The sequence below is a fragment of the Squalius cephalus genome (genome assembly GCF_949319135.1).
Source record: "Squalius cephalus genome assembly, chromosome: 2".
In the NCBI taxonomy this organism is placed as follows: Eukaryota; Metazoa; Chordata; class Actinopteri; order Cypriniformes; family Leuciscidae; genus Squalius; species Squalius cephalus.
The window spans coordinates 4,401,184-4,425,124 of record NC_137123.1 but is presented as its reverse complement, the minus strand read 5'-3'; the positions used below and the strand labels follow the sequence as shown (position 1 = coordinate 4,425,124).

General features: G+C 40.9%; 1 protein-coding gene across 4 annotated transcripts in view; it reads right to left on the bottom strand.

Moving 5' to 3' along the window:
• LOC307154538 (uncharacterized protein) overlaps positions 1–19,961 on the bottom strand; it is a 69,107-nt gene extending 49,146 nt beyond the window's left edge. The window contains exons 1-2 of one of the 4 annotated variants that reach the window (XM_079864555.1): positions 19,023–19,961; positions 18,756–18,846 (exon numbers count right to left, since the gene is read on the bottom strand). In XM_079864555.1, the coding sequence (XP_079720681.1) occupies positions 18,832–18,846; positions 19,023–19,676 (669 nt within the window). In that variant the 5' untranslated portion in view covers positions 19,677–19,961 and the 3' untranslated portion in view covers positions 18,756–18,831. Of the gene's footprint in view, positions 1–15,680; positions 15,769–18,755 lie in introns of those variants that run through there. The other 3 variants (XM_079864553.1, XM_079864554.1, XM_079864552.1) reach the window with 3 other exon arrangements.
• Positions 19,962–23,941: the final 3,980 nt, after the last annotated feature.

The following is a 23,941-nucleotide window of genomic DNA, read 5'->3' as shown; positions in this document are numbered from 1 at the left end:
TCAAATACAAACAATACTTTATTGATTATATACTAACACATACAGCTAATCTCTAACACAAACACACACACACACACACACACACACACACACATACGAGTTGCAGAAAGGAAGAGAGTGAGGAAAGAGTGGGTTTAAGAGTGAAAGGATGAAATCTCACGATTCCATATGCACTTAGACATGACCTGGAACGAACCATCAATCATTAATTTAACCCTTCTATCGTTTCTTAGACAGGTTATTAAATTTATGTAAATACACCAGTGCAGCTTTTAGTCTGGAGGTACTTGCTTGTCTTTGCGTTCCTTTTTGGGAATTCCCTTCGTTGCGTAACAGAGGGTTTCCCCGGGTTCGTTCGTCGGCTGTGGTCTCCTTGTGCCTGGAGATGGGGCGAGGACCAGTCACGTGTGGCTGGCGGTCGCGGATGGTTGATGCGTCTTTGAAGTTGAAAGCTTGCGTTGCAGCCGTGAATCGTGGAACGAAACTTTGCAGCAAAACTTAACTTAAAACCGAGACTTTCAATCGGAAAAGAAGAATAACACAAAAGAAAGAAAGAAAATAAGATACGGAAAGGAGCTAGATGACTGGAAATTGAATCTAACCCATATCTGATATTAATTTGGGTTGATCTGCTCGTCTGTTAACGTTACATGGTTACTAAAACCATCGTCTGCCGTCTCCGTCTTTGTTCTGCACTCGTTGAGAGCTCTTCTGTATCAGAACATTTTGAACGAACTAACTTTTGAACTCCCGAGAGCGAACTTGGAGAGAGAGCCCAGAGAGTTTTGGGTCTAAGGTTTTTAACTAAAATTTGTCCTCCCCTTCTGAAGAGAGCGGACCAATTAGACACTGTTCTTTGTTTTCAAAGTCATAAATCATGTATTCCCTGAGGGGTTTTTCTAATGAAACTAAAAGACCAGATGCAGTTTAGGCATGATTTCGAATTATCAGAATATGAACATTTTTAAACAGATTTAATTCCCGTCATCTTGCTATTTGTGTTCGTAAGATAGCATTGATATGAAACAGTACACACTTCACACATTCACACGTCTAATAATTATAATTATAACAATTACATGAATTATATGGGATCAAAGCATATTAAACGGACACATATATATCGTAGAAACACATAGAATGATGTATGATGTTTTTAAGTCTGTTGAAAATTGTTCTTGAATGAGTTTTATGGATCTTGATAGGTAAAGTCTTTTTGGTGTGCAAAGTTTAGACATTCCAATCTGAGGTCATGGATAGTTCTTGCTGAAGAGAGGTTTTGTTCATCTCTCATGGGACCAAGATGGGGTCCGTTGGCCGCAGGGGTCAGCAGTACCATTTTCTGAACTGATCCGTCTTGCAAAACTATCAAACGTTGACCAGTTTTTCCTTAAGTTAACCAATAAAAATGTCTTTGGTAAGCAGACTTTCTGGAGACTGGATGATTTATGGCTCTGGTTCGTGAGGACTCTTGTGAGACCTTGGTCTCTGTCTTTCTCTTAACCAATCAGTAATTTCGGCAACAAAGATAGTATTGACCAGTTATTTCGTTAGTGCTGGGGGTCAGTTTTAAACAGCCCGACTGGTTGGCGCCTGGCCCCGATGACAAGATGGATGAGGATCATGAGACGTTCTGAACAAGTCTCCCCCCCCCCCCTCATTCATCGAGAAGCAGAGAATTTGAATTAATATTCAAAAAGAAGATGAGTCGGTGGTTGGTTCCTTCTCATTGTTGTTACATATCCCCCCTTCGGTCACTGATGGGTTGAGTAGAAGGCATCGGTGAACGCTGGAGAAATGAGTAGAGGAAGCAAACACAAACAGCAAACAACAAGACAACACCTCCATGACTGGTCACTTTACTGGTGCAGGGCATTAGATTACCTAGGCATAAACAGGTTCACTCTCTCAATATAGTTAATCACGTTGAATAAAGTTTAGTTCAATTTTAGGACGTTATCCTAATTTATTTTGGGATGGTGATTAATCAATTTTGTGACTAAATTTGATTTGTTTGTTTTCTTCTCTTCTAAATCGTTCTAGGCTTGGACCAATTTACCTTTCAATTTGTGATACGAATGATGCAGGGAGTTCTCTGGCTCACATTCGTTTTAAGGTGACTTGCAAATATTAGGTGTGGTGTGTCAATCCTATTATTGTGACCTTGACCCTTATGGGGTGGACAGGCCTTTTACCTAATAAAAGAAGGAAAGGAAGGAAGGAAGAGGTAAAACAAAACAAAGCAGTTGAGTGTTCCTCCGGATATGACTTGTAACTACTGTTGCACAGCTAAGGTGTCAGGGATCATGATGTAATGAGAGGTGTTCTCAGGTGTACTTGTTGGATGGGTAGTTACCATGTTTCTTATGGTAAGTGTAGCTAAGTTGTTAAGCTAGTTTCTGAAGTTAGTTTCTATCTGTGGGGGAAAACATGTTTGTTGCATGTTTTGCATGGCAGAGGTGGTTAACTTCTGTATGTTAGTGAGTATGTTAGGGGTGTTGTGTAGTACATGTATGTATGTATGTATGTATGGTCAGATCTGTTTCAGTCTGTTTCGCTCCCCCCTTTGCTTGATGGCTGAGCTTGGATGAGCTTGCTGCCTCTTTGCCTTAGAAAAGGGATCTTCTGTGATCTGCTGGGGTCAAACCAGTAAGGCAGGAAGTTCTCTGGCAGACATTGGGAGGCAGTTTGGCATGGCTGCGTGAAGCTGTGGTGCAAAACTTTGTCTCCGTTGTTGCATTCCTCCGATGATGCCTTCTGGTTGTGACAGACTTTCTGACCTTCGGTGCTTACTGTTGTTGCTGTAGCACACACATAGTTCTTGGGTTTGGAGCTCGTTTGGTGGTTTCTTTATGAGTGATGGGGTAGCCAGGATGGTGTTTTCTGGTACCTCAGTGGTTGACTGTGAGAGACCACTTTGTTCTGTGTTGCTGTAGAACAAGTGGTTGTCATCTTCGTTATGAAGGTGTATCAGATGAATCGGTGGTCTCCCGTTCCATCCTGTTTTCTAGGAACACTTCCAGTCGCCTCATTAGTTGCTCCATGTCTTCTGAGGTTAAACTGTCTTGTTCTTGGGCATACTCAGTGCTGTGCTTAACTGAGTGGTGCCGAGGTGGGTTACTTGAGAAGCGTGGCTGGTCCCATGACTTTTCCATGCGGTTGGTGTGGTAGCTGTCATCGGCATGGGAATCACGTTCTCTGGGCTTCTTACGAAGAACTGTGGTGTTGTCATGCCACTGGTTGTCTTCCAGTGCAAGGCTTGTGTCTTGGCTGAAGGAGTTTGAAACTGTGGATGTTTTCAAACCTTTCTTTGAGGACATCTTCTGTTTGATGTGGGCCTTGTGTGTCAGGTCACGTAGCTGCTGAATTGTCATTGTGTCTGCACAGGCCTCGAGACCAAAATGATGACTTAATCCAGGGTGCAGGTTTCTCAGAAAGAGGTTTTTGAAGTTCACATCCTCTTCTTGTTCAGGTGAGTTATGTGCACCAAAGAAGGCTTGTCGAAAACGGTGGTAGTAGGCTTGAGGAGTCTCTTGTCGACCTTGTTTGGTTTCCAAAGCGATTAACACACCATGTTCCGACTCTGGGCCTGTGAATTCTTTTATCAGTGTCTCACATAGCAGCTGGTAATTTGACTTGACATGAGCAGGTTGTCGGTCTAGGAAGCTTCGTACCTCTGAACTGGATGTCGATCTGAGGAGGTAGAACCTGTCTCTGTCAGTCACATGTGGTCTCACCTCTAGGTGGAAGTTGATATCTCGGATGTGGGACTGGATGTCCGGGCATTCCGTGGAGTTTGGGTTGAACTGAGTGATATTCTTAACCAGCTGGTTGAGATCTTTAAAGGTCATCCCCTGTGCAGCTTTGGAGTCTGCCTGGATGAGTTCTCGTTGCTTGTTGGCAGTGAACGGTTCTGTGGTGAAGGCTGGTGATGTTTTGGGTTGTGGCCATTCACTTCTTTCTCTGTATGCCAGTTCTTGGATGGAGGACTCTGTTCTGCTCAGCAGTGGTGATGCTGAGGGAGGTCTCTCCCTTCTTGGCTCTGGTTTCTGTTGGAAAATGTGCTGGAGTTCATCTCTGACCGCGTAGAGCTCGTCGTTGACGTCATCTCGCTGTTGGGTCAAATGGTCAATTTCAGCACTGCACCTTTCCAGGTGGTCTTTCAGAGCATTAATTTTAGAGTTATTGTCTTTAATGTCAGCTTTGGCTTTCTCTAGCTGATGTTCAGCAGACTGGAGTTGGTTTGCCAGGTGCTTCTGGACAGTCTTTAATTCTTGTTTGTCACGTTCAGTGACTGCAAGGGCTTCTTGGAGCTTGTCAACTTGTTTCTTTGTTTCTTGCTCCACTTCGTCAGGCACTTGAGCTTTCGCTTTGAGCTGGTCTGTGCAGTGTTGAGTGTGCATCAGCTCTCTCAGGAACTCAGTGGTCTGACGCTTGAAGTCGTCCTGGACTTTCACTTCCAGCTTGTCTATGCGGCTTTGAGCACGTGTCAGCTCCTCCTGAAGGTGGGTGATGTGCTTGTCGCTTAGTGTCAGCTGGGCTGTGAAGGCATTGCTTAGGGAACAGATGATCTTGGTTAGTTCCACGTGGTTGTGGTTCTGATTCTGGCTTGAATCATGTGTCAGGAGTCTTCTCAGAATTATGATTATTATTAAAAATAATAACAGTTCAATTGTCTTTGGTGTGAGGCAGTCTGTGATGCCTCTGAGCCAGGCGTCCACGTCAGTGGGGTTCGTCGTCCACGGCATGTTGGCACGCTGGGGTGAAGAGACTGACACAGATCTGTGTGGGGTGTAAGCCTATGTGGTTGAACAGCTAAATGTTGTCTAAGTGACTCTACAACAATAGTGAAGTGTTGTAATGTCTAAGTGTTGGTCTCAGTGTAGACAGGTAGGTTAGTGATGTGGAAACTTTGTCACTCAACTAAGTGAGGGAAAGAGAGAAAAAGGTTAAAACAAATCTCAATTGCAATGGTTTTTTTTTTTTTCAATGGGAGAAATATTTTTTTTATAAATATTTTCTATCAATGAAAAGCTGGTTCAAACTCGTGCTGTGAGGACTATGTCACTCACTGAGTAAGGGAAAAAGAGAGAGAGGTTAAAACCAATTTCACTAAAACAAGAAAGAAAATTCTTAAGTGGGAGAAATATTATTTTTCTCGTAAATGCTTCCTATCGGTGAGAATCTGTTTCCAGAAAGGTAAACAATATTATTGTTTATGTTTACAAGGAAAAATAATACAATAATAATGCTGATACCTTTTTCCGAGTTTTACAGGATTGACACCACACACCGTCAGTTGGACCGCTTACAGCTGGGATGCTATGAAGGCGACGGTTGCTCAACACTTGTCTCTGTTAATTGATCTTGGACAAGATGTTAAATTGTAAATTGTGTTTACAAAGACAGAGAGAGTGTGGAGAACAAGAGAGGGTTTGATTACAAATCAAATACCTAATAATTGTTTTCTTTGGGAAGATTATCTTTTTCTTTCTTTAGACTCGATTGATGGTTCTTCCAGGTTTGTTTCCTACAAATGTGAAGGATGGGAAAGCAGGACAGAACAGGAAGGATGCAAGAAGGAAAGGAGGGAAGGAGATTGGATCCACAAATGGCTCTGGAGCCTTTGTCGAACTACGAGTATAGAATTGATAGTTGCCAACAACTAAACATTCAAAAATAAAACTTTGTAAGAGAGGGTTATCTCTGATTTATTTTAAACTTGTAGTGAGATGCCAATGTCTCCTATTGAGGCTCAGGTGTTTCACTCCCAAGCTAGAAATCGAAAGAGAAATTTAGAAATTAGGAAAATTATGAAATTAGATTTATTAAAAATAAATCTAGAAATCATTAGAAATTACCTGTTTAGAAAAATAAAACTTAAATATTGATTTAATATTTCCCTTTTTTAAATCAAATTAGAATTTGGCAATTAATAATCATAAACCAGTATTTTCTTTTCAAGTAAAATGCAGGTAAATGAAATTAATAATTGTGAACCGAAATTTCCTTTTCACAGAAAAATATGGGTAAAGTATGAGACAGGTAAAATAGGAAAGAAGAAAAACCCAACAGGTGTAACAGGTGTTTAAATGGTTAAATCACTTTAACGTTGTTCAAACAGACACGGTATTTAACCACTGATGTTAATACTAATGACAAACGTAGATAATGCTTAAGGCTTTAGCATATAGGTTAGGCCTCAATGTAAACAACTACTTAGCTTAGCTTTAGCTTAGCTTAGCTTAGCCACAAATGGGTTTTGTTTCAGTTTGTTTACACTGTGGCGTTGGTCAGAGTTCACCCGGAAGCGTTGGTTAAGACTTCCGTGTCACGATTGTAACTATGGCGACAAAACAAACGATAGTGGGCAAACAGTGAATTGCAGTTTGTAAACAGTAATGCATGCTACATGAAATGTCGGCGCATTTCAACAATGTTCAAAGAAATATGCACGTACAGTTGATAATATTATGTGAAATGACGGCGCATTTCAAACTGTACAAATGGGACACCACTCGTAGCTGTTTTTACGACGTGGGGCTTCACTCAGTTTGTTAGGAGTGAGATTAACTTTAAAGGGCAGCTTTGTGCTGTAATAGATGGAACAATTATAGCGATCTCTGTAGATCGTCTCTGTGCAATTGTATCTGGGCACACGAAGACAACAGGGTTTTTAACTGTTGGTTGAGTTTCAACGTCAAGCTTTACTTGAATACAACTTTAAATAATTCCTATTCAACTACACTCGGACATACGCAGTGTTTACACGAGAATTAATTGAACAGACACAGATAAGCTTATAGTTTATCACGGGAATTGCCGTGGGACACGCACGGACAACCTGATAAATAAAGACTAATCTGTGAGGAGAATATTCGTCCCAGTGGAACACGCACTGAGTGACGATCAGATAAATAAGGACTAACGTTCACGTTAGACGAGGGACACGCTCGTCCGTCCTTTACATGGTTATTTTAATTACTGCAGTTTTAATTTCATTCAGCTCTCTGACTGATACAAACACACATAAGTTACAGCTTTGAAAGACGCTGGAACACGCAGACGTCAGTAAGCTATAATCAAAGTATTTCAGAGATTGAGGGACACGCTCAATCCTTACCTTATCATTGTGTGAGATTTTATATCTTAGGTTATATTACTGCAGTTTAAAATAAAATAACACGGGAAGGGAGGCAGACTAGACTAGAGTAGCAGCTCAAGCAGCAGACATCCATTCAAACAGCGGCGCGCGCTGCATACGTCATACACAGACTCTCAGAGGTTCGGATCTCTCATCCGCATGAAAATGAAAATATAAATTACTTCGTATATGCTTACAATTTAGGTTAAACTTCCCGCATTCTCTCCACCATAAATAATGTAGCGTTTATACGCCCACGTATAAATATAATTAATTATTATTCATAACGAATTATGATCAATAATTAATAATTTAATTATTTTCAAAATTTACTGTAACAGAATCAATAATATGATCATTTATCAGTTCATCCAATGAACAGAAGGCATAAACAATTATTAACTCTAGGAAATATAATATCTTCCTGGCCAAGAAAGAATAACCCCCTAACAGTAGATTAAGAAATAGGGTAAAAGCATAGGTAACTTTTGATCGAAGTTCAAGACAATAAATTTGATAAGCACATACACAAGCAATATCTTTTCAAATACAAACAATACTTTATTGATTATATACTAACACATACAGCTAATCTCTAACACAAACACACACACACACACACACACACACACATACGAGTTGCAGAAAGGAAGAGAGTGAGGAAAGAGTGGGTTTAAGAGTGAAAGGATGAAATCTCACGATTCCATATGCACTTAGACATGACCTGGAACGAACCATCAATCATTAATTTAACCCTTCTATCGTTTCTTAGACAGGTTATTAAATTTATGTAAATACACCAGTGCAGCTTTTAGTCTGGAGGTACTTGCTTGTCTTTGCGTTCCTTTTTGGGAATTCCCTTCGTTGCGTAACAGAGGGTTTCCCCGGGTTCGTTCGTCGGCTGTGGTCTCCTTGTGCCTGGAGATGGGGTGAGGACCAGTCACGTGTGGCTGGCGGTCGCGGATGGTTGATGCGTCTTTGAAGTTGAAAGCGTGCGTTGCAGCCGTGAATCGTGGAACGAAACTTTGCAGCAAAACTTAACTTAAAACCGAGACTTTCAATCGGAAAAGAAGAATAACACAAAAGAAAGAAAGAAAATAAGATACGGAAAGGAGCTAGATGACTGGAAATTGAATCTAACCCATATCTGATATTAATTTGGGTTGATCTGCTCGTCTGTTAACGTTACATGGTTACTAAAACCATCGTCTGCCGTCTCCGTCTTTGTTCTGCACTCGTTGAGAGCTCTTCTGTATCAGAACATTTTGAACGAACTAACTTTTGAACTCCCGAGAGCGAACTTGGAGAGAGAGCCCAGAGAGTTTTGGGTCTAAGGTTTTTAACTAAAATTTGTCCTCCCCTTCTGAAGAGAGCGGACCAATTAGACACTGTTCTTTGTTTTCAAAGTCATAAATCATGTATTCCCTGAGGGGTTTTTCTAATGAAACTAAAAGACCAGATGCAGTTTAGGCATGATTTCGAATTATCAGAATATGAACATTTTTAAACAGATTTAATTCCCGTCATCTTGCTATTTGTGTTCGTAAGATAGCATTGATATGAAACAGTACACACTTCACACATTCACACGTCTAATAATTATAATTATAACAATTACATGAATTATATGGGATCAAAGCATATTAAACGGACACATATATATCGTAGAAACACATAGAATGATGTATGATGTTTTTAAGTCTGTTGAAAATTGTTCTTGAATGAGTTTTATGGATCTTGATAGGTAAAGTCTTTTTGGTGTGCAAAGTTTAGACATTCCAATCTGAGGTCATGGATAGTTCTTGCTGAAGAGAGGTTTTGTTCATCTCTCATGGGACCAAGATGGGGTCCGTTGGCCGCAGGGGTCAGCAGTACCATTTTCTGAACTGATCCGTCTTGCAAAACTATCAAACGTTGACCAGTTTTTCCTTAAGTTAACCAATAAAAATGTCTTTGGTAAGCAGACTTTCTGGAGACTGGATGATTTATGGCTCTGGTTCGTGAGGACTCTTGTGAGACCTTGGTCTCTGTCTTTCTCTTAACCAATCAGTAATTTCGGCAACAAAGATAGTATTGACCAGTTATTTCGTTAGTGCTGGGGGTCAGTTTTAAACAGCCCGACTGGTTGGCGCCTGGCCCCGATGACAAGATGGATGAGGATCATGAGACGTTCTGAACAAGTCTCCCCCCCCCCCCCCTCATTCATCGAGAAGCAGAGAATTTGAATTAATATTCAAAAAGAAGATGAGTCGGTGGTTGGTTCCTTCTCATTGTTGTTACATATACTTACCACAAATTATTCTCAGCGAAATGCGCCGTCCGCATAGCCCAGTGGAACCAGTGCTCTTAGACACAGAACTACACAATAGAGTGTTCCTAGGCTGCCGTAACATATCCTGCGCTGTGTGCAGATCCGTTTCTCATTCCATCACAGCTTATCCTTTGATTAACCCTCCAGATCCTCCCTGCCAAGATTCAGCAACAGGAAAATCAACCAGTTACGTCCCGTGGACAGCAAACATAAATTTCAATGACTCAGCCATAGATTCCAAAAGAAGAAACTTCTCTTCCATCAGTCAAGGTTGCAATAACTTCAACTCAGGACGATGCTCACGGCAATGCTGCCGTTACTTACACATTTGCAGCTATTGTGGTGGCGCTCGCGACCGCACTATATGCCCTGTTAAAAGATCCATAAATAAAGATAATAAAAAATTACCTGTTGACTCCTGTGAATATTTCTCATCTGTCAACTGAATTGTCTCACCACCCTAACACTAACTTCAGTGACTATTTACTGTCTGGTCTCGAGCACGGCTTCAAACCCGGCGTTGAAAGCTTCCCCACTCAAAGTATCATAAGTGAAAATCTCCAGTCCGCTCTCGCTGAACCTGACACAGTCGACATTCTAATTAAAAAATAAATCCAATCAGGCTTTATGATCAGTCCTTTTAACATTCCCCCTTTCGAGTGTTTCCGCATCAGCCCCATTGGAGTGGCTACCAGGACATTTTCAGGCAAAAAAAAGCATAATAATCAATCTCTCAGCCCTGCACAATTCCCCGTTTCCAAGCATAAACAGCCTTATCTCGCTTGAACAATTTTCTCTTCATTACCACACCACTGACCAAGCTATAACCTTGATTAAATACGTGGGTCACGGCGCTTGGCTCGCTAAAGTCGACATCACCTCTGCATTTAAAGTGATGCCCATCCAACCAGATTCATGGCATTTGTTCAGCGTACGCTGGCAAGAAAATTTTTACTTTGCCGTCCGTTTAACTTTTGGCCCCAAGATTTTTGACATGCTATCAGAAACCATTTGTTGGATTCTTTCTAATAACTATTCAATTCCCTACTTAATCCACCTGTTAGATGATTTCCTAATCATCTCATCTCCTGACTCCATCCCAGCCTTGCATCGTCTCACAGTCAAAAAAGTCTTCACTGAACTTGGGATTCCAATTGCCCAAAGGCAAAACCAAAACCAGTCACATCCATCAAATTTCTGGGCATTAAATTGGACACAGTTAACTTCCAGGCCTCACTGCCCAAGGAAAAAATCGACAGGATTATTCTGGTCGCATCCACCCTCCTAGAAAATTCAAATTGTTCTAAACCGAGCTACTATCTCTGCTCGGTCACTTAAACTTGGGCATCATCCCGCTAGGCCGCTCTTTCATCTCACATCTCCTCTTCCTCACGTCATCAGTTCACGCGCTAAAGGACCAAATCTCCCTAACTACAACAAGCTCAGTTTATAGATAATGGCCTGTCCTTTTTCTTTAATAATCTGATTTCTCTCCCCGTGGATATCCAATTGTTCACCAACGCAGCTCCCTCCATGGGTTTTGGAGGAGTCTACCAGGGTCATTGGTTCGCATTTACATGGCCCGCCCAGCTGTAAGACTCACCGCAGTCACTAACATCCTCAGCGCTGTCTGAGTTTTATCCTTTAGTGGTAGCAGCTTTACTGTGGGGTAAATAATGATTTAACAGCCTAACAGCCTCATAGTGCACTGTGACATTGAAGCAAACGTGCATTGCATCAACAAAGGATGCTCAAATTCTCCCGTATTAATGCCTCTCCTAAGACGCCTCATTTGGATTGCAGCCTGCGATCAGTTCATCATAACTGCAAAACATGTTCCCAGGTCCAAAATTACTCAGATACTCAGAACTCACCATCACTTCCAGCTTCAACACAAAAGCCCACCCCACAATCACAGATCTATCAGTGTTAGACAATGAAACCATCTCTTATTTCATAAAGCAAAGTAAGACAGATCAAACCAGGAAAGGCCATTTCATATACATTTTCAATAAACTAACCGTACAAAACTCTCTCAGCCTACATGCTTTTCAGAAACTCGCCGACTAAATCCCTTTCTGACCCACTTTTCGCAGACGACTCCAACCGCCCCGTCACACGTTTCTGGTTTTAAAAAGTTACCCGTCAAACAAAACAATCATTCATCAACATCTAAACCTCTGTTAATTCTCAATAAGAACTTCTGTAGACGTCGGACAGAAATAAAGTCAGTCTGGTTAGTAATAAGTGAAGCTGGTAATGCTGTTTGTGGAGTTGTTTAATCCTCCTCTGCTGAGATCTTCACAGATTTAATGTCTTCTTTTCTCTTCAGTTGATTTAACCTAAGACTGTGTCTGAAGAAAGTTGTAGTTTGTGTTCTTATTTCTCTCTCTTTCAGTGCTTGTTCAAAGTGTTTGAATGATTGAAAGACTGTTTCAGGAACATCACACTAACCTTCAAATAACATTCTATTAACATTCAGGAAACTGGACATTTTCATGTTCTTGGAATGTTACAAATCAACGTTCCTAGAATGTTGAACTGTTAATCAAAATTAAGTTGAAAGAATGTTTGAGGAACATCATACCTTCTAAAATACGTTCCTCTAACGTCAAGAAAACTGGACATTTTTTACGTTCCCAGAACCAACACTGAATATTTGGAGAACAATCTTGTAACAAAACTCTGTTAGCTGGGTCTGAATGGCCGGTAACTTCAAAATTTAGTAGCCAAACCCTGGAAGTAACGTTAAGACAGAAAAAAAGAGAAGAGACGAGACACAAGAACTACAACTGACTAGCCACAGCTTTAAATGAAATCAACTGAAGATAAAAGATTCTCAGAGGATTGAACAACTCCACAAACAGCATTACCAGCTTCACTTATTACTAACCAGATTGACTTTATAAGTTTATTTTGAGAATTATCTAGATGTTGCTTTATTGCTTGGTTTGTAGTCTCTATGATGGTGATCAGTGTTTGCTTTTTAGTTGGGCTCTTGACCCTTGACTTTTTAATGAGTTTTGATTGCTTCTCTAACCATGTCTTTTAAGACACATTTCTTATGGAATTTTTTATTTATTTATTTATTTTTTTTTTTTTGTAAATGTGATGATCACAATCATCATCTTATGACCTGGGGCCCGTTTCAATAAGGAGGTTCAACCAACTCTGAGTTGAAACTTGAACTCTGAGTTGACTTACCCTGAGATGGGAAACTCTGAGTTTTCGGTTTCAGAACAGCTGAAATGAGTTAGTTCAATCAACTCTGAGTTGACCTACTCTGAGTTTAGCGCGTGCACCACAACTATAAAAAGCCATTATCAATGGAGCACAGATATTATGAGTCACCATGGCAACAGCGCCAGACAAAAAGAGGTCTTCATATTTCTCACCAGTACGAACATTATTACTGTAATTTTACAGTATTAGAACATTAATACTGTAATTTAATTAAAGGGATTACTCTTAATTCTTCTGTAATTTGAAGTAAAATCTGCTGTAATTGCATTACACTATACAACAATTCTGTATATTTAACATACATTTTTAAAAGGTATATTTTTAACCTTCTCCCTCTACACACTTTGGTCAATTCAAGAATAATTCATGCAATTGTATATTGTTTATTTGAAAGCATTAAAAGTGCAGTTTCTTGTCTCTCCTTGTATTGTTCAAGTGGTTGAGGTTGATATGGGATTTAGTAATTAGTAATAAGTAGACCAATACTTTCTAAAGATAGTCATTATTACATTTATGCATTTGGCAGACGCTTTTTTCCAAAGAGACTCACATTGCATTTCAAGGTACACATTAACATTCTTATCAGTTCTTGCTTTCCCTGGGAGTCGAACCCAAGACCTTGGTGTTGCAAGCACCAACGCTCTACAGTTTGAGCTACAGGAAAGCCTAATTACACTGCTACAAGTAACTTACCCAACTGTTATAATATCAGAGGTGAAACTGGATGAACAGTATGTTATTCAACCTAATTTTAATTTTCATGTAGGGGCAATCCTGCAGGTATTGAAAGAACATGGCAGCAGCTGAAAATTAAATATAAAAACATAATTCAAACATTTTTTTTTACAAACATTTGACATATTAAATATCTAAAGCATCCAGTGTCTAGCAGTGCAGCAGCATTTTTGGCTGAGGGAATTCCAGGAGGGACTTCAGAGCCAGTCCCAAAGATCCAAGGGCCTTCATAAAATGTAAGAGGTTTACATATGTGTCAGTTTTTATATAGGCTATTTTTTGATATTTCCATTTATTTTACTTTGGGTTGGGTTTTTTGTTGGTCCCAACGGATTCTGATGGTAATATCTGTCTTTTGGAGCCTCCTGTCCCAACAGAACCACAGGCAGTTGTAAGTAACCTACTCAATACACCAGAAATTATGACAAATAGTGTTATAAAGTGCACTCGACCAAATGCTCATCTTCGATGGGGATAAAGAGTTTCTGCTGCCACAGAGAGGCCTACAGAGGTAATGTTAATATTATGTCTACACATCAAACAATCTACACATTTTGATTATTTCACATTTTTATGTGGAGTAGCCTATAGAATCAAAGTTTAAATCTAAGTATAAACAGGTATTCTTATCTCTCCCCCCGCCCCACCCCACCCCACCCCACCCCACCCCCAGAGTGTGGAAGAACAGCAGAAAGGACGGTCCATCAACTTCTGTTGCACAGATGAACAGTTCAGTGATTTCCAGTAAATGCCACAGTTTAATTCTGTAGAATTTGTTTAGAACTACATTATGTAACTAATCTACTACTGTATTTTCAGTTGCTAGTTAAGGAGTTATATAGACTTCATCTTATTAAAAAAAAAACAGCAGTAAAAAATAGCAATCTTTTATTTATTAATAAAAGATTAAATTGTATTAATAAAAAGGTACTGAAAGAATGAATCAGGTGTTTAAACACTGCTTCCTCTTTAAAAAAGGGGAGGAGACTGAAAGAAACTCTGGGTTTACCAAAGAAAACCTGTTCCCGACCAGGGGTGCGTTTCCCGAAAGCATCGTTGGCCAACTATGGTCGCAAGTTCCGTCGTTACCAATAGAGTTCAATGGACATTGCGATGAACTTGCGACCATAGTTGGCCAACGATGCTTTCGGGAAACGCACCCCAGGTTAGGTTCACAGAGTAAGTCACCATGGTAACTGACTCTGAGTATAAGTTACCTCTCTTTCAGAAACGGGCTTGTGTCACGATGTGACAAGAAGTATATGGAACCTATTTTTGCTGAGAAGTGTGTCCGGTGGGACACTTATGGGTGAAACTCCGTCCACAGGCCTGTGTGTACGTCTGTCGCCATGACAACCTGAACAGATTGGCAACAGGTGTGGGAAATTTACCCAGAGAGTTTGGAAGAAGCCCCGCCAGCATTTGAGAGGATAAAAAGCAGGAGAGAGAGGTGGTTGGGGTTGGTTCTTTCTCCCCCGTGAGAAGTTGTTTTATTGGGCGGTTGCAGTTATTTGAGGACGGGCGAATGAAGAGGAGAGTGTGAGCTGATGAGAGACTTGAGGACAACAGAGGGAGAGTGAAATACCCCGTTTGCATTGGAGAAGAGCTAAGTAACTGAGAACTGAGTCTCGTAATTGCATGTGTTTGACACTGAATTGGATGTGGCTGGGAGTGTTTGGATCACGATCATAAATATCACTGAGTGGATTGTATGGATTCATTACCGGTCTTTTATCTCTCTCTCCATTAAAAATGGTGATGTGAACTCTGCTTGTGTACGTGAAGAAAAATATCCTAAAGCATCCCCAGCAGCATTGATGATCACGGCCGTCCCCCCCTCGCACAGAGACCCAAGGGTGAGTGCTGGCTTTAAATTGCACTTTGTGAAGTGAGTTTGCAGTGCCTAAGATTGACGTTTCCCTCACATTATATGTTGGAAGTGGAATTGCTGTGTGTGGAAGATACATTCCCTTTACCGTGCACTCTCCCTGTGCTACGCTGGTCTACTGTCAATAGTGAGAGTTTTGGGTCATTGATCTGTTCTAACTGTGTGGATGTTGAAGAATTATTCAATTCAATTCAATTCAAATTTATTTGTATAGCGCTTTTCACAATACATATTGTTTCAAAGCAGCTTTACAGAAAGTGCATTTCAGAAATGTACATTGAGAAATACAGTTAGTTAATCATGTATTGATTTAGGGCATAAACATCGCCAGTGTCGAGTCGTCTCTTCACAGGCGCCGAGTCGTCTCTGCACGGGTGTTGGAGAATCTGTAGTTTCCATGAGAGGCTGGATACAAACTGGAGCTGATGATCTGTATTTACCTCGGGACTAGCGTCCCGAGATAACAACAGAAAAGCATATGGGAAATAATTAGCGTAGCTGCTGTTCGCAATATTAATGCATTCAATCTGATTCAACTGTAGTATAAAATGTAAGTATTATGTGAATGCCTGGCTGAAGAGATGCGTCTTTAATCTAGTTTTAAACTGGGACAGCGAGTCTGAGCCTCGAACAATATCAGGAAGGCCATTCCACAGTTTAGGAGCTAAATGTGAAAAAGCTCTCCCTCCTTTAGTGGACTTAGATATCCTAGGAATGACCAGAAGCCTCGAATTTAGTGATCTTAAAGAGCGCGATGGATTGTAGGGCGATAGAAGTTCCGTTAAATACACGGGAGCTAAACCATTTAGGGCTTTATAGGTCAGTAGCAATACTTTGTAATTGATACGGAACTTTATAGGTAACCAATGTAGAGACGACAGAATCGATGTTATATGATCGTATTTTCTTGATCTAGTAAGAACTCTAGCGGCTGCATTTTGGACTAACTGTAGCTTGTTTATTGAGGATGCAGGACAACCAGCTAATAAAGCATTACAGTAATCTAGTCTCGAGGTCATGAATGCATGAACTAACTTTTCTGCATCAGAAACAGATAGCATGTTACGTAGCTTAGCAATGTTTCTAAGGTGGAAAAAGGCTGTTCTTGTAACATATGAAATATGATTTTCAAAAGACAAGTTGCGGTCTAATATAACACCCAGGTCTTTTACTGTAGAGGATAAAGTAACAGGACACCCTTCTAAATTAAAGTTGTATTGTAAGAGGTTTTGTGGGCAGTTTTTTGGACTAATAAGTAATACCTCCGTTTTATCTGAATTTAATAGCAGAAAATTACATGTCATCCAGTATTTTATATCTTTAACACACTGTTAATTTAGATAATTTAGCGTTTTCATCTGGTCGTGATGAAATATATAATTGAGTGTCATCAGCATAACAGTGGAAATTAATTCCATGTTTTCTTATAATATTACCAAGTGGCAGCATATATATTGAGAATAGTAGAGGGCCTAACACAGATCCTTGCGGTACACCGTAGTTTACTGACGTTATATTCGATTTTTTCCCCATTTACGCAGACAAAATGGTAACGGTCTGATAAGTATGATCTGAACCAGCTTAATGCCTGTCCTTGAACACCAGTATAATTTTGTAGTCGGTCTAAGAGTATTGTGTGATCTATAGTATCGAACGCAGCACTAAGATCAAGTAAAACTAGTATTGAGATACAGCCTTGGTCAGAAGCTAAGAGTAAATCATTTGTGATTTTAACGAGCGCAGTTTCTGTGCTATGATGCGGCCTGAATCCTGACTGAAATTTTTCATAGATGTCATTTTCTTGCAAGAAAGAGCACAGTTGAGCGGACAACTTTTTCTAGTATTTTAGACATAAATGGAAGATTTGAAATGGGTCTGTAATTTGCTAGATTATTATGATCTAATTGTGGTTTCTTAATAAGAGGTTTTATAACTGCCAACTTGAATATTCTTGGAACATGACCTAAGGATAAAGACGAGTTAATAATATTGAGAAGAGGCTCTTCCACTACAGGTAACACTTGTTTCAGTAGTTTAGTTGGTACTGGATCTAATAAACACGTTGTTGGTTTAGATGCAATGATAAGTTTATTTAACTCTTCCTGTCCTATAGTTGCAAAGCGCTGTAATTGTTCTTGCGGGGTGATAATTGAGGCTGAATCATAAGACACCATTAAAGATTGTACATTTACAATTGTGTTTCTGATGCTTTCTATTTTCTCAGTGAAGAAATTCATAAAATCATTACTACTACACTGTGACGGAATATTTTGCTCCGGTAACGTCTGTTTATTTGTTAGTAAATTACGGGTTTCTCTCTTTAGAACATGCGTAACACTGTTGTACCATGGTGCTTTAGTTTTCTCTCTAACCTTTTTTAATCTAATTGGTGCAACGATGTCTAATGTACTAGAGAAAATGGTGCTCATAGTGCTAGTCATTTCCTCTAGTTCATCTGTTTGTTTGGGTTCACTGAGCAGCTGAGATAGATCAGGTAAGCTATTTGAGAAATGATCTGTAGTTGTTGGAAGGATTGTTCTGCCTGGTCGATAACGCGGCGCAACATGACAAATTTCAGCGGTACGTAGTATGCAAGTGACCATGTAATGGTCAGTGACTTCATCACTTTGCGGTATAATATCTATATCGGTTGGATCGGCTCCATGTGATATAATTAAATCTAGCGTATGATTAAGACGATGAGTTGGTCCGGTAACGTTTTGCTTGACCCCAAAGGAGTTTAATAAATCTGTAAACGCAGCCCCTAAAGCATCATTTGAATTATCTACGTGTATGTTAAAATCTCCAACAATTAATGCTTTATCGACATTGACCAAAAGATCTGAGAGAAAGTCTGCAAACTCTTTTAGGAAATCAGCGTAAGGCCCTGGCGGTCTATATACAGTAGCCAAGGCTAGAGATAATATGGATTTCTTTCTTACATCTAAGAGAGTAACATTTAGCACAAGTACTTCAAACGAATTAAACCTGTGACCTGTTTTCTGAGTAACAGTAAGAATATCTTTATAGATTATAGCAACACCACCGCCACGACCAATCAGACGGGGCTCATGCTTGTAACAGTATCCAGGAGGAGTAGACTCATTAAGACCGAAATAATCATTTGGTTTAAGCCAGGTTTCAGTAAGGCAAAGTACATCGAAACTATTATCTGTGACCATTTCATTTACAATAACCGCCTTAGGTGTAAGCGATCTGATGTTTAAAAGACCTAGCTTTATAAATTGTTTTTGTTCACTAATATTGAGATTTTCTGGTTTAATCACAATTAGATTTTTCTTAGATCCTGCAGTAGATTTATTATTTGATCTCACTAAACGAGGAATAGACACAGTTTCAATATAATGTTCCACATTGGTACTTATATCAATTAAGTTTGGACAGCAAAGAGTGTGATTTGGACTTTGACTTACTAGTCATATGGTGTGTAGCGTCTTGGAGATGTTGTCCGACAGAAGAGCCGCTCCGATTCTGCTGGGGTGAAGGCCATCAGCACGGAAGAGCCTAGGTCGCTCCCAGAAAAGATTCCAATTATTTACAAAGAGCAGTCTCTGTTCATTACACCATGACATTAACCATTAATTTAGAGCAAATAATCTACTGAACCTTTCGTGTCCTAGTCGGTAGGTGGGAAGCGGTCCAGACACGATGATCGTTGTTTCAGGCGATGTACTGCGTACCGTCTCGATCAGGCTCCTGTAGTCCTTCTTCAGAACCTCCGACTGCCGTAGCCTGATGTCGTTCGTTCCCGCGTGCAGCACGACAGCTCCGACGGGCTCGTCACCGTTCAGAATCCCGGGAACCTGTGCAGCGACATCGAGAACACGAGCACCAGGAAAGCAGTGAGTGCGAACCTTACCTTTACCTATGGTAGCACGGACATGCCGGACGATGGAACTGCCGATGATCACAGCGTCGCATTCCGTCTTGCGTAGAGGGGAGAAGCGGTTCCGGGTGGAGATCTCGAAGGCCGGGAGGGGCGGAGAGGTCCTAGCTCTGGTCCTGGCCCGCGTCTTCCGCTGTGGAATCACCCAGGGTCCATGTTGTTGTGTCGGTGCCGGAGTGAATGAAACCAGGGATGATCGCATCCTGGGCAGAGAAACACATGGAGTAGACGAGGTCGGAGTCAAAAGGTTACTAACCACTGACCTGTGAGCATCGGCGCGTGATGTTTCAAGCGCGAAACGTCGATCTCGTAGCTCGGCCTGTCTCTCTAGTAGGTCGCGGATCTGCTTCTCCATGGATTCCAGCTCTAACTGCACAGAATGCAGCTCGAAGGTGTCCTCACCTGCACTCAAAGGTAACGTTAGACACACATCAGTTATATTCGCCATTATAGCAGATGTGCTATAATGGCGAATTATAGCTTTCAGTGATACGGGTGTAAATAAGTCGATCGATAGGCGCGACCACGCGTGTAATGCTAGCGGGCTAAGGCTAGTAGCGGAAGTTCGAAAGGTTGGATATATGTAGCGATATCAGAGCAATCCGATTGTTTAAGGAGAATAGTATTCCAGATATGTTCACACGCTATAAAAATGAAAAAGTTCGTTTGTAAAAGAGTGTAAAGAAGAAAAACAAGGTTTCTGAATTAATTCGACGGAGCTCCAAACACAACAACGCACTCAGTCGCGACGCATGCGCAGTTGATCTCAAAAATTAACATCTGGAAATTATCTCCAAATTATCATCTGGAATTTGAATTAACCCCTCTGTTTGCGCTAATAGGAGAGGAGATGCCCTGTTGAAATGTTCGCGGTCTGTCTCAGTAGAAGTCCCGTGCAGCCTGTCGACTTCGAGTCTGCTGTATCTTGGTAGCCCATCTGTGTTGGGAGAAGTGACTGTTCTTCATCACGAACGTGAGACTGGCATGCTCTGTCTGAAATATCATTTCTGTCTCAGTCGAAGCCCTGTTCAGCCCGCTGACTTTGAGTCTGCTGTATTCCTGCACCGCAGCCGTATTGTGAGAAGTGTTCGCTCCCTTCTATGCATATGAACTGTATACCTTGTGTGAAGCATCCTTCTGTCTGTTTCAGTAGAAGCCCCGTGCAGCTTATCGACTTCGAGTCTGTTGCATCCTTGTAGTCCACCTGTGCTGGGAGAAGAGACTGTACCTCCGCCACGAACGTAAGGCTGGCACGCTCTGTCTGAAATATCCATCCTGTTGTGCCCGAAGAAGCCCTGTTCAGCCAGTCGACTTCGAGTTTGCTGTATTCCTGCGATTCAGCTGTATTGTGAGAAGTGTTCGTTTCCTGCCACGCATATGAACTGCATACTTGTTTGAAGCATCCATTCTGTCTGTTCAATAGGAGTCCTGTACAGCTTGTCGACGTCGAGTCTGCTGTATCCCTGTAGCCCACCTGTGCTGGGAGAAGTGATTGTCCTCTCCACCACGAACGTAAGGCTGGTACGCTCTGTCTGGAATATACATTCTGTCCATGTCAGAAGAAACCCCGTTCAGCCCGTTGACTTTGAGTCTGCTGTAATTCATCTGTATCGTGAGAAGTGTTCGTCTCCTAACTCGCGTGAACTGCATGCTTGCTTGAAGTGTTCCTTCTGTCTGTCTCAGTAGAAGCCCTGTGCAGCCTGTCGACTTCGAGTCTACTGTATCTTTATAGCCACCTGTGCTGGGAGAAGTGGCTGTCCTTCTGTCACGAACGTGAGGTTGGTACACTCTGCCTGGAGTATCCATCTGCTCCAGTTTCTGTGCCTGTGAAGAGAGGGAGGTTGGAATTATTCGCTTACCCCAGGGAGATCCCCTCGCCACCCCCCATCATTAGACTGTGAATCTGCCGTATACGTACCTGACTGACGTCCATCTGCTCCAGATCTCGTACCTGTGGAGGAAGGAAGGTTGGAAGCACTCCCTTACCCAAGGAAGACTCCCCAGCCGCCCCACCATACGACCGTGTACCTGCTGCATACGTACCTGACCGACGTCCATCTGCTCCAGATCTCGTACCTGTGGAGGAAGGAAGGTTGGAATCACTCACTTATCCAAGGAAGACTCCCCAACCGCCCCACCATACGACCGTGTACCTGCTGCATACATACTCGACCGATATCCATCTGCCTCAAATCTTGCACCTGTGAAAGAAGGAAGGAAGGTTGGAAGTATTTACTTACCAGAAGAGACTTACCGGACCGCTCGCCTGGTCACTGCATCCCCACCTGTGGAAGACCTACCTGACCACTTACCTGTCCACTGTTCCATCCACTACAGGGCCCACACCGAGGAAGAGAGCGGGAGAGACCCCGGCTGTTGCACCGTCCACCTTCGATCCCTGAGAGCAAGAAGGAAGAAGATTTTAGATTAGGATTTTCAAATTGCTTTTACTTCTAAATAAAACTTGTTGAACTATTTCTCTGTCTCCGACTCTTCCCTCTGACACGCTCCTCGAGGTGGTCCTGGTTTAGGGGTGGGCGCAGTCTGGCTTGGCCCATCCCGACCTGTGACACTTCTGCCGTGCAATGGCAAAAGACCGTAACTTCGTTTTTGGTCGAAAATGAGTTATTTATATTTTTGGCACATTCAAGACCTTCTTTATCATGTGGATAAGTATCTTGAATCAATTCCGTTTATTTTTCGAGAAAATGATTTGTCTTAACAGTAACTTCCAAAAGCCCATGAGAAACCAAGGCAGAACACCGTAACATCAGTTACCGCTCTTTGGCTTTGTTTTGGAACGCTCAAATTACGAGTTACGGTGCTCTGCCTTTGTTTAGCCGCGCGTCATGAATTTACGGTGCCGGTGTTTAATCAAATAATGCTACCTACCAGATTGTAAGGTTATCTGCCTTTGTTTTAATGTCCATTAAAATTAAAATTACGGTGTATCCTGTGTACTTTGTACAGCTGCCATCAGTCGCTCTAACTTCTGATGTCCTCAGAGCGGTCAGAACATGGTCTGCTCCATCGACAAACGTGCGATTACGATCGCGACGGATTATGCAGAGTTGACAGAAAAACGTTACACATTGCCGTATCAGATGAATACAACCATGAATTAAAGCTCGCAAACTAGCTGGCAGAGTGCCAAAACTTCGCCTTCAGCCCCGCCCTAAACGCGGTCGAGTCAACGCTGGACTAATAGGAGGTATTTTGTCATGTCAAATGTATTAATAATGCCATCAGAATGCAACCAAAGCACAGGATATCAATAAATAGATGGCTATAAATAATTGTAAATCATACAAAATAAATGCCATGATCACTAGATTTTATACAGGTGTGTACTATAATGATTTTGTTAATGGTGATCAGCAACTAAATATTGATAATGTGGAAGTTACTGCCTTTTGCCTTGGTATGACCTCTCACTTTTTGCTGACAATACAAAGGCAGAGTACAGTAACTTTAAAATAGTGGTCAAAAGTCAAGTTTGAGCTCAAGATTTTTTTATGTATATAATTTCCATTACTAAAACATCTATTTGCCAAATTTCCAGTGTCCTACCTATAATTAAGCGGGACAACTAAAAATCTTTAAAGTCATTTTTCTCAGTTCCACACTCTAGCGACTTAAGGTCTTTTGCCTTTGTAGGGCAGACTTGACTTACTCTGCTTTCTCAGGTTTAACATACCTCCCATTCTGAAACAGAAAACTCAGAGTTTCCCTCATTTCAGGGTTAACATACTCAGAGTTTTCACTTAACCTCCTTTCTGAAACAGGCCCCTGGTCTTGTGTTTCTCTTTTCTTCCATTTATGTATTTGTGGACATCTCAGGTTAAACTTCATGACATTTACCTTTAAGGAAGAGGGTCTGGTTTTTCAGTGGTCTGAATGTCTGTATTTTTAAGGCAATTTAGCAGTTCTATAAAAAATTGTAGAATCATTGTTTAATTTTACTGCACTTTCTCTGTAATAAAAAAAAAAGAATGCATGTGTGTGTAATAATGTGATTTTCTCTTTATCGCTGCTCACATGCATACTGTTATTTCTGCAAACTTATACAACACAGGAGAGTCAAACAATTAAATAACCTTAAATTCTTTACTAGAACTGTTTAATAAAAGACACTTAAGACTTATATGCAAAATTATATAATCAACACCAAATAAATGTTTACAGAAGTTGATCAGCATCTGTCCAGCATTTGACCACCACATATTTAATAAACATTTAATACCACAAATAAAGTCTCTTAATATCATTGTTGTCCTGGAGAGCGAAACATTTTTTTTCTATTTTACCTTTTATTAATTATAAACTACAGAAAACAGCTCATCAGTTTAGCAGACATTCATATTCTTACATAATCAAACTAAACAAAAACATAATATAACTAAACAAGAAACATACCATGTTTGTTTAATGAAATATCCACCCAAAGGAGAGAAAAAGTAGAAGACATTTATTTCTCACTGGATTTGTTATGAAGTGTCTTTGGATCTTTGGCAGAAACTGTATTTGTATGTACAGATTTAACACCCATAATGAGGATAAAGATGATGATGATGATGATAAAGATGCTGATGTTGATTGTGGTTTGCAGTGCTGTTGTGCTTGTGTTGATCATGTTCTTCACTGGAGCTGAAACACATCCTGGGTCCTGAGCGACAGCGTCTCCACAGATCAATTTACTCTGGACACATTAAG